This window comes from Cotesia typhae, unplaced genomic scaffold (genome assembly GCF_013202065.1).
Source record: "Cotesia typhae breed Kobodo isofemale line unplaced genomic scaffold, CoteBio_Ctyphae scaffold_13, whole genome shotgun sequence".
Taxonomy (NCBI): domain Eukaryota; kingdom Metazoa; phylum Arthropoda; class Insecta; order Hymenoptera; family Braconidae; genus Cotesia; species Cotesia typhae.
This window is the reverse complement of record NW_027423774.1, coordinates 16,248,524-16,260,706: the sequence shown is the minus strand read 5'-3', so window position 1 is coordinate 16,260,706 and position 12,183 is coordinate 16,248,524. Positions and strand designations below refer to the sequence as shown.

At 30.7% G+C, this 12,183-nt stretch overlaps 1 protein-coding gene across 1 annotated transcript; it reads right to left on the bottom strand.

The window, feature by feature from the left end:
* Positions 1 to 753: 753 nt before the first annotated feature.
* Positions 754 to 11,970, bottom strand: LOC141534100 (sepiapterin reductase-like). The gene is made up of 3 exons (XM_074253239.1): positions 11,854 to 11,970; positions 1,135 to 1,455; positions 754 to 1,038 (listed from the first exon to the last, which is right to left on the bottom strand). The coding sequence occupies exons 1-3, from the start codon at positions 11,968 to 11,970 to the stop codon at positions 754 to 756; spliced, it is 723 nt and encodes a 240-aa protein (XP_074109340.1).
* Positions 11,971 to 12,183: the final 213 nt, after the last annotated feature.

Below are 12,183 nucleotides of genomic sequence, written 5' to 3'. Positions count from 1 at the left end.
TCTGGAGAAATCCTGAGGAAACTATTAAAAAAAAAATTGGAAAACGGTTGACCCTAAAGGCCATCCCGGTAACTTCCCGCTAATTCCATACCTCGGCGCTTGAAATTGCACTTAAGACGTTTTTGAGCTCTTATAGCTCAAAAATACAGTTTGTGTATTATTTTGAGCTCTCCGAGCTCAGAGAGATAGCTTTACTATACTTTTGAACTCGTTGAGCTTAAAAGTCTGATGGAAGTTTGATAAAACACTATTTTTTGAATTTTCAAGCCTGAATTCATTCAAATATTATTGCGGTTTGAAAATTAAAAAAATAGTGTTCTACAAACTTTTTATCAGATTTCTGAGCTCGGAGAACTCAAAATAACACAACAATTATATTTTTGAACTTGAAGAACTCAAAAACAAAACAAGTAAAATGTCGAACGCTTAGGTATGGAATTAACGGGAAGTTGCAGAGATGACCTTAAAGGCCAGCCATTTTCCTTATTTTTTTTTTTTAACCATCAAATGAGCATTTAGTCGTTTACTTTGGGATTTTTCAAATTTTTTTTTCCGTTCTTATGACGATGATCATAAAATGCATGTATACTTGAACTGTTTCGAAACTTATGTCAAAAAAATAATATTTTTATGAGATTATTTCAAAATTAATAAACGAATAATTTTTATTTTTTGAAAAGAAATTTTGATTTTTCCCCAATAGTTAATTGAAGAATGGAAATATAATAATTATTTTTTTTTTAATTTCAATTTTTATATTAGATGCAACTGTTGACCTGTCAAAAGTATTGTAGAAGTTAGTGGGTCATAGTAATCGACAAAGTCGCCTGACTTATACTTTTGACCCCGTATAATTTCAACAAGACGATCAGCTACTTGTTTCGGTGTTAATATCAATCCTGCAAGTCGTGATATCATTGAAAAAATAGGCAGTTGTGTAGTTCTTCTTATTCCATCTAGCTCTTTCAACAAATGAGTTTCAGTGAGATACGGAGAAAAATTCAAAACGTTGACTTCTGGAAACTCTTGAGCAAAGACCTGAGAACCAAATCACATTTCTAAGTAATCACATTTTTCAATGTTATAATTAGTAAATTGATGGAACATAATTTAAAAAATAAACCGAATAATTACCTTAAAATACATTTCACGTGCAGCTTTTGTAGACGAATAATATGCACCTGACTTTGCTGGCAATTTAGCGGCAATAGAAGTCATATTAATAACTAACTTTTTAGCTTTAACTTTGTCATTGAATATTTCCATGAATACTGAGTTTAAAACAGCTGATGAGAATACATTCAAATCATACATTTTTTCCCAAACACGAAAATCCTTCATTTCAGTGGTCGACTGACTTAAATCACCAGTTGATCCAACATTATGGATAACAATAGCATGATCATATTCTTCCGGATTAATACATTGGCGAATTACATCTGAAATAGATAAATTCTTTTTGAATAAAATAAATATAGTTAAAAAAAACTAAAGAACACGCTTTTATAAATAATATCGAACTAAAAAGTGGAAAATAATTTTAAAAATAAACTCAAAAAAGTAGTATATAAAAAATACTAGCAGAACTGAGAGAAAAGCGTGGGGCGCCTTGTGCCATAATTTTCATATATCGAGCGCCCCACGCTTTTCTCTCAGTTCTGCTAGTATTTTTTATATACTACTTTTTTGAGTTTATTTTTAAAATTATTTTCCACTTTTTAGTTCGATATTATTTATAAAAGCGTGTTCTTTAGTTTTTTTTAACTATATTTATTTTTAACTTTTTAGTTCAAAATATTCTTTAAAAGCGTGTTTTTTTAGTTTTTTTAAACTATATTTATTATGAATTATTTCTTAGTCGTTCCATTTCATCTAATGCTTCGCTGTTACATACGGTTTTACCCGTCAACTTGGAGCAATCAAGGTCCTCAATTCGAATCCCGTCCAAAGATCTGCATCGGCTGAGTGCTACGTATGCTTGTCCCGCAGCAAACAGCCGAGAGCCCAGATAAATGACTGCATGATCAACTGAAATCGGTATGGAATGTTCCAGAAAAGTCTAGAAATTTCTGGAATGATCTAGAAAGATTCCAAATCGTGTGCAACGGCTGAAATCGGTATGGAATGTTCTAGAAAAGTCTAGAAATTTCTGGAATGATCTAGAAAGATTCCAAATCGTGTGCAACGGCTGAAATCGGTATGGAATGTTCTAGAAAAGTCTAGAAATTTCTGGAATGATCTAGAAAGATTCCAAATCGTGTGCAACGGCTGGAATCGGTATGGAATGTTCCTGAAAAGTCTAGAAATTTCTGGAATGATCTAGAAAGATTACAAATAGCTTCGAGATATAACTTCGGGATGGTCATCAGAGGATTCCGGGTTGATGTACGGGTTTATCTGTGCCATTCCCGATGAAAACCTACGGAGGAAAACACCTGGTTTCGAGATATAACTTCGGGATGGTCATCAGAGGATGACTAGGAAGGTCATCACCTGGGTTCTAGGTTGATAATAATCAAAATTTAAATAATATCATTATGGTAGTCTCTTTATGCAAAGGAGAGTTACAAACAAACATACAAACATACAAACATACAAACATACAGGTGAAGTTAATAAAAGCATGTTAAAAAAGTTCGTTCGAACTTCCATTAAGATATTTATAAAAACATTGATTTTTACCTGCTTTTCATACATCATTGTGACGCAAGTAAAAATAATATTTTTATTCAAATTGAAGTCGCTTCATTATTGAATTATCTTTCAAAACATTATTTAAACATGATTAAATTATAAGAGTAAGTAACCATTAAAAATCTATAATAAGATTGATGATTTCTTCAAATTTGAATTAAAAGTCTTATCAAAATGTGCAATCATAAGTCTGTAACTCAATTGTAGCACACAGAAAAAAAAATGTTCTTGAATCAAGTATATATTTTTGAAGAGCTCAATATTCTTGATTTGAGTAGAACAATTCAGTCACCCAGCTAGCACAAGCGAAACGAAGTTCACGTAAACCTGCAACCGGAATTTGACATAATGTTTACGCTAACAGTAGAGCAATAGTAATACTTATGACTGATGACGTGAAGTTAACGTCAACTTTCTGCAACTTCGCGTTACCTTTGAGCGAACCTTTCGGGAAATTCCGGCAATAGATTTACGTTAACTTAATGCATAGGTTAAAGTCAAATTATCAGAAACTGTTGCAAATGCAAAGGTTGAGGCTAAGTAAACGTAAAGTTGACGTAACCCATTGAACATCAACTTCCCTGATAGCCAGTTTCAGACCAACAAAGTTGGTGTCAGATAGTTGCCACCAATTTAGCGACAACTTGCGGTCAAGTTCCGAATTTGTAATTGTTGGCATCAAATTAGCTACAAGTTTCTGAGAAAAAGAAGACCAATCTATTGCCGCAATTTGTCGCCCAATTTCTTGAGAAACTTCTCGCCAACTTGATGTGAAAAAGTTTCAGAAGCAGTTTTTGCTGACAACTTGGTGAACAAATTGACATCAACCGAGTGCATTTTCAAGATTTGCTGTCCACTTAGTGACAAGTTGCGGGAAAGTGGTGATCAACTTGGCTATCAGGGTTAATTGTAATAGTCAACCTGTGCTAACTGGGCAGTTTGTATACAGTACTTGCGTCGGCTCTTTTAGCGCCTACCGACCATTTACCAACGCATCCAGACAAGAAGTCAAAATGACATCAAATTGAAACATAAAATAATATAATTCCGTATTATCGATAAATGGTTAAATAAAAAAATCCATCAAATTGATGCCTTTTTGTTAACAGAGATCAATTGTGAGAACCTGGTCTCTTTAATTGTTGCTGCCAAATCGATTCCTATTTTTCTACAATAGTAAGTCTTATAGATAAAGAAATCACTTTAAACTAATTTTAAATTCTACCCTGACTGCTTTACTTTCCTTTTATTTAACCTTTTCGGTCAACTTCACTTCAACTTCACTAAAAGAACTTGCACGTTAAATTTTTATGTCAAATTGTAGAGCAACTTACTGCCAAGTTAACTGACACGCTTTTTTTTCCAACTTCTAATGTTAAGTTTGCTTCACATTATAGATGCAGATTGATGACAAGTTCCAGTTAAGATCGCTCTGGATACTTGAAATAGAAACATAACAACCCCAATAATCAAAGTTGTAGCATAGAAGTTGCTATTCAATGGTTAATGTCAATCGGAAGTCAAGTTGACAGCAGATTCAGATTTTTCAAATATTGCTGTAAGATTGACGCTAATCTGCTAACGAAGTTTGGTATCCATGTGAGGCGCAGATTGATTGCAAACTGATTGCGAAAGTTGAAAAGCCGAAATCTGCTGTCAGTCTACGTTCAAATAGCCACCCGTGTTCGATATTCTGGTTCAGTTTGAGTTATCCATTTTTTTTTTTTTTTGTAAAATAAGAAATACGGTAGTTTCTGCAACGTACAAGCGAATATTGCGTTCTAACTTTTTCAGTCCGCTTGCCACTAATTTGCTTCTCAGATTGGCACCAAATTGCATTGACAGATAGATGTCAATTTTCTATCAAGTTGTTATTGAGGTAGACAACATTTGATAACATGCTAAAAAAGTAGATATATCTTATCTGGATATGTGCTTTTAAGGCGATATCAGCCATCGATAGTGTAGAAATTGTTTTGACATCAACACCAGAGATTTATCTGTCGAGCATACTCAGTGAGTCATATTATCGGAAATATGACGGAAATGTACGGCTGAAATAAGTCATCAAGTTGACGGCAACAATACAGCAACAGTTGTACTTATGAACGAAGCACTATCAACTTACCATCAACTTGAGTGCAATTTTCAAGTAAACTATTCTTCTATTTCTAAGCATAGCTTGACGTCAACTCACCGAGTAAGTTCAAGTCTTATTGTTGCAAATTATAAATTTAAAGTAAACTTGACGAAAACCATTGAACAACAATTAGTCGATTGTCAACTTTTGTTAACCGGGTAATCACTCTGAATAACGAAATTACAAATGCAAGAGATGCTGATCTAATGTTGATATCAATGAGACATCGGGAAGAAATTAAAAAATTAAATTTTGTGTTGAAATATAAAATTTACTCTGATAATGAATTGTATGATCATACAGGAAGAAAGACTGGACAACCTGAGAAAAACATTACTATTAATAAAATTTTCATTAGATGAGAATTTGTGTTTTTAATGATATTGTGAAAATATTTTGTTTTCTGAAGCATCGCTCTAATGTATAAAAATAGTTTATACTTAACTCAAACAAAGTTATTCGTTTGTCTTGTTATTGTAAGAAAGTCAGATATTTGGATATTACTTCATCAAGAAACAAATTAATTTCAATGGCCCATTTTAAAAAGTTTACTACTTATCAATTTATTTCATAATTTTTTGCTTTGCGAATTGGCCCTTAATCGTTATTTTCTTGGTTGAAATATTCAACTTCTATTATTTAAGAAATTACATTGTAATAATGAAAACTCGAAATAATAAAAAAAAAATTTTTAGTTCCTAAAAAACGATAAAAATTCACTAATTTTGGCAAAATTAGTTGATAGATGTTATTGAGTATGGAAAAATCAATGATTTGCTTGAAGTTTCAATTTTTAGGGACAAAAATTTTCGAACGATCATTTTCATTTTATTAAGAATTTAAAAGATTATTTATAATAAAAATTATTCTTCTGTAAGCTATATAGTAGCTATAATTGAAAATATGAAAAAATTTAATCATTTGCTGCTTCTATATTTAGGTCTAATCACTAGTATCGGTAATTTATAAAATTCTAAAAGATAGTTTTTAGGACCTTATAATTTGGACTGAAATTCTTATTATTATGATGCCGTTAAAACAAAGGTAGGTGATTCCCTACATTTTAAACTCTATTCCGTTCCTATCATGGTGATCATTTAAGTTGAATAACCTATGAATCAGGTATTAGGGTGCTAACAAAATTATGTTCCATGATTATAGCTTAATAATACATAATTATTAAATTCCACGCTTCTTCCGATAACCTCTTCTACATGCTTATATTCGATAAAGAAGGAATGAAGAAACATGTTTTCGAATATTCTCTATCCGTCAAAAATGATCTACCTTTTTCTAGTCTGATATTGTTAAATATAATTTTTTGAACAACAGTAGTATTGACAATTTCCGACAGAGCGCACATGATCGCAAAATCGTCTCCTTAGATAGAAGAAAAGATCATTTTTTTAATCTATTAAGAAACTTATCGATCGGTTTCTAGTTAAATCTACCACTAAATTAATTTTTGTTTAACATGACGTTAGTTGATGCAGATGTTATGTCGGACTCAACGTCCGACATTTTTATTTTATAACAAATAGAATTTAATTATTCATCAATAATTTTATATTTTTACAACTAATTGCATACATTTATTTTATTTATATAATTTTTTTTTCTTTAGAATTTGAGGTACATTTTTTTTTTAATAGAGATTATTTTAAAAATATTTATCGGTTCATCTGGGTCGAATAGTAAATAATAATTTTTATGACCCTAGCAGATAAAAAAATAGTTTCCTTATCTAACTGCAATTCCATTAAAAATGAAAATTTACAAAAAATTATGTTTTTATTTTCACATAAAGCATACAATAGTCATTTACGATGAGAGCAGACCATGAGTTGTTGTTCTATCAGGTCATTATGGTGAGATTTGAAAATTAGCCATACTGGACAATTTTTTCACGCGTAAAGTTTTCCATAGGTTGCGAAACAAGTAGAGTATTATTTTAACCATATCTGATTTTCATAAAAATAAAATCATAATTTTGTTAAGATACATTGATAGAAAATTTGTTGCTTGAAGACCATGAAGATTACGTTTATCCCGGAAGGTGACCCTTCTCAAACTCGGTCAACCAAGCAGGTCTTTATCCTTGCACCTTCTTGTGTTCTATCTTCCTCCTGACGACTAGGTGATCCAATTGCTACTGGACGTTGAAAAGAAGAAGAGGAAAAAAACAAAAATACTAAAAAAATCAGACTAGCCCTAAAAATATCTTCCAGGCAACTGAATTGAATTATAGTCTAACGAACGTATACATATATGCAAAGAGGAGAAAATCTGACAAACGAATTTTAAAAACACATCTTTTATTGTATTTGCATTTGAATTGGTTCATAATTTCCTCGGTAAATCACATTCTTTCAAAATGTAATTATTTTATATCATACTTAAGCAGAACAATGTAATCAAATGATAAATACAACAAAGAGAATAAAATCCTGCAGAAGTCTTTGTGATGTATAATTAATTTTATGGATGAAAATTGGGAAAAGTCGAGGAATTAATCAAATATTTAAAATCAATACGACATATGTTTAAGTGATAATTATTATTATTTTTTTATCATTGATTGTACAATAAAAAAGGCCATTCGGCAGCCGAAATGGAAGTAGATTTCATGAAAATGAATGTAAAAATCTAAAAATTACTTGGATTGAATACGAAATTATCGTTTCTAACTCATTATGGATCATTTTTAAACTTAACGTACTTATTCTACAGATAAATACGAAGGCCATGTTCTAAGATGAGCTTTATTGTTCAATTTCCACCTTAGGATCATAAGTCTTTTTTTGTGTACCAGCATACTTAGAAATTTAAAATATTCAATGAAAAATAATATTAATTAAGCGTTAGTTAATTAATTAATTAATTGAATTTTAACTATATTGTCTTGGTACTAGAGAAGATATCTACAAGAAAATAAATAATAAAAAAAAAACGACATACATATATCGATGACCATTACAGACTGGAGCATGGCACATAATATAATTAGATTTTGAAATATTTTTATTATCCTAAGATGCTATTGCTTTAACGACGGAAAGTTGAGGACCAAAGAATTTATAGTCTAAATAAATTCATTAACACGTAAGAACTATGTTGATAACCAAATAAATATGTCTTATATTGAGATTATATCATACCAAAAAAAATAAAATTGCAGAAATAAAGAAATATTAGAAAAAAATTAAAAAAAAAAAAATAAGAAAAAATATGATGAAAAAAATAGATAATGAATAAAAGATACAAATTTTGAATTAAAATCATCAACATAAAGAGAGAAAACTATCAGTTTTACATGAAAAATAAACTTACATGTGTTTGAAATTTTCTAAATTTAGCTTAATAGAAATTAAGAAGTAATAATAATAACCCTAAATAAAAAAAAAAGTATTAAGACAAAGAAAAAAGTATTTAAAAGTATTAGATTGACTAGAAAACCAATACTTTTCAATACTTTTTTCTTTGTCTCAATATACAAACAAATGATTTGACAATATTTTTTTTAGGAAACATAGAAACATTTGAAATATCCCTCTCTAAAAATATTGTCAAATCATTTGTTTGTATATACAGATATACACTTTGCATATAGTGATCACTTGTAAATTCTTATCAATCGGTATTCTTAATCAGGAATTGTGAACTATTACATCAAAGTAGAATTACAAATTTATGTTGATGATTTGCCATGGTTTAGGCCTAAAGGGGACCCGCCATGTAAAAGAATGGGAACGCATTCACTTGCACAGTACCTCATGGGTGATGTGGAAATCTGTGTATGATCAATTTAATTGAGAAACTGAAAATATTTCTTGGAGCTGAAAGAGATAACTTTTCTATCTTTTTGAGCTCTTCGAGCTCATAAGTCTGATGAAGGTTTCACAGAGAACGATTTTTTAAATTTTCAAACCACAACGATAAGTTTTGGATGACGTTTGGTAAAACGAGTGCAACAGCAAATTTCATATTTGGTATAGCGGAATAGGACCTACTTTTGAAATAAAACATATAGTATGGTACTCAAATTGAAGCTTATTTAAAGAGCTTTCAGATGCATTTTACAGAATTTCAATAAGTTATCCCATTCAAAAGTTATTCAAGTTAGAAAGTGAAAATATATGAATTTTTAGAATTTTAGAATTTTGGAATCCTGGCATCTCTGAATAATTTTAGACCTACTCATATGTTATGGTACTTAAATTAAAGCTTATTTGAAGAGCTTTCAGATGCAATTAACAGAATTTCAACAAGTTATTCCATTCAAGAGTTATTCGAGCAAGAAAGTGAAGAAATATAAATTTTTATGATTTTGAAAATTTCAAAATCCTGGCATTTCTAAATTACTTGACCGATTAAGCTCATCTACGAACTTGACTTCGGTATCTATCTGTAGAATAATTATGTTGAGTTTGGTAAAGATCCGACGTAAATTGGCGACGCTATCATCGTGACAAGCCGCGTTATATCTGATATATATATACATACATATATAAACTTTTGAACCATATGCATTTTCCGACTCAGCTCGACGAGTATAGTCGAAATATAGCAAAATTTTTCAAAAGTTCCGTCATGAGGACCAATGCAATAGTTAGATTTCTATGAAATCTACTAAAAAATAGACGATGCACATTTGATAACTTTCGAAAAAAATATCAATGGTTTCAACTTTTGGCTACCCATTAAAAAAAAAATTTCTAGACGCCGTATAGATAGTTGGAGAACTCGTGGCTTTTTTTTATGATCTGCTTGTTGTGCAAAAGAAATACATCATTTACTTTTAGGTAGAGCCCAGGTGAAAAAATATTATAATGTCATTATAATGATTTGCGCATTATAATGTCATTATAATGCGTGTCAAAAATATTTTTTTTTTTCCGAAACTTCCCATCAAAAATGTCAACAATACCAAAAACTCTGTGTTAAGATAACATTTGAGTTCTTTTTCTTGTTTTTCAATAAACAGTTATTATAAAAATTCAAGACGATACAATAATTATTAATTAATAAATTAATTTAGCTCAAATTTCACCGTTTCAAGGTCAAGAAAAAATATTTTGGCGCAGTGTTCCCGAATTGTTATACAATTTTTTTGTGAAATTTGAGTAAACCTCCTTTGATTTAATCGTTTAAGTAAAGCTTATGGAAAAAACGTTTTAGTGCTGAGTTCCTGATTCTTCAGAAAATTTTATTTTTAAATTATCAATTGACCTATCTCACTATGACTGTTTCCAGCTCAAACTTAATTATCTTAAAGCAAAGTTTTTGGTATTTTTTAGATTTTTAATGGGAAATTTTGGAAAAATAAATATTTTTGACATGCATTATAATGACGTTATAACGTCATTATACTGCGCAAATCATTATAATGACATTATAATATTTTTCCACCTGGGAGGATAAAGGGAGGGGGTCGAAATAAAGTACCCCAAAGCTTTAAATATTATATCAACGATAGATGTAAATACCGCTCTGAACTTTAAGATTTAAAAAAAAAATTGTTTTTTTAAAGAACAAAAATTTTTTTTGTGCAACTTTTGGCAAAAAAAAAATTTTTTTACTTTTTTAGGGGTACTCTATAAAAATTTTTTTATTTATTAGCAGCTGAAAATTTTTTTTATTCTCTTTGAATAGAATTGAGAAGACAAAGATCTAATATGATTGGATCTCCGAAAACTAAGCATTTTCTTCAGGTAATTAGTTTTGCTCCCCCTTATATAAAACTAAAAAATTAATTCCTACATTACTACTATCGCTGTACTTTCAATTGAAACCACTCTCAAATTAAAAGAAAAAGAAAGCATTTATTAAGGATTCACAGCAATGCTCCAAACTCGATACAATTGGCATGTAAGCAAAAAAAAATAAAACTTTCAGACATAAATTTACGAATTATTTAAAAATTAATTTTAGTTTTTAATTTCGTTATTTTAATAAGAGAAAATAAAAGTTTTCAGAACAAGCATATAAGGGAACGAAGGATAAGTACTTACATGCGAGAAAACTTGCCATCTCGCGGAGAAAAGTTGAACTATACTAAATACATTAAAACAACATAGTCTAGACTAAAATCATTTCAAACTATAATTGTTCTAAGAACCAACTTTCGTCTAAAAATTTTTAACTGAATTTTGAAAGTTGAAGATTTAGAACCAAAAAAAAGACTCAATTTTATAAAAAGTTTTTTCATACGTAAAGCACTGAATCATTTCATTTAAATTATCCGGGGGGAATGTTATTACCGAATTTCATTAAAGTTTATTACTAAAATATTTAAGAGAACTTTTTGAATCGTCATACTAATTCATGAAAAAGGGGAAGAAGGGTCAACACTTAATACCTAAAGAATTCACAAGTACGCAATAATATACAGGACGAATACAATTCTAACGAATTTAGTTAGCAAAAAAAATTTAGTCAGACGTAAAGGCAAGTGTGAGTGAAATATACGACTTGCGTACTACAGTTTGCACGTACTAAAGCTGGCTATCCAACGGCATGTATCTAATTTCTCATTGTCCGATTTCATAGGTTGTAGTGTCCCTCTTCGTACATTATATATATATTTTGTTGTTTCTTCTGGTATATATCAAAATGGTAAGGGAAGAAAAAAATAAGTAAAAGGCCCTCATACAAGAGACCCTAGTGATATGTCTATACACAGACGGAAGCAGACAGCTCTCTAAGGGGTTTCTCGGTGTCCCTTTGAGGATTTATAAGTGAAAATACACGCAATAAAATGTGTATGAGTGGCAACCCTTGATGAACGATGCACCGGACGGTGCGCTGGATGACCGGCAGTGTCAGTACGATTTATACATTCAGCTCGATTTAAATATTATCTTGTAAAGGGGTAAGTTTAACGCATTTATAATTGTATATGGGGGGTGGACCAGGTCATCGGTCGGACATCACTGACCCTTACCGTGACCCGGTCATCGGACGTATGCGAGAATAACCCCGAACGGTCGCAACACGGAAGAAGCGCGAGCCGATCAAACCGGGTTGACTGTCAGTTCCCGACCCAGGCACGGGCCGTACCGGTTTATCTGCCTTCCGGAAACACCTTCCATTCTGCCCTCTCGGACCTTACGATTCTCCAAGTTGATCGACGTCATTCTTTACGACTTCAAAAAACTAAGTTGATTTTAACATGTATTGTTATTTTATTTATGTTCTTTTTATAGAAATACACCTTTAATTTATTTACATATTATTTTCTTTCTTTGGATCTTTTTAACGTTGAGTCTGAAAATTAAAGTTGTCAGTTACACCAAGTTCAATCGTTTTTAGCATCCTTTAATTGTAGATAAGTAATGGTATAATAAACG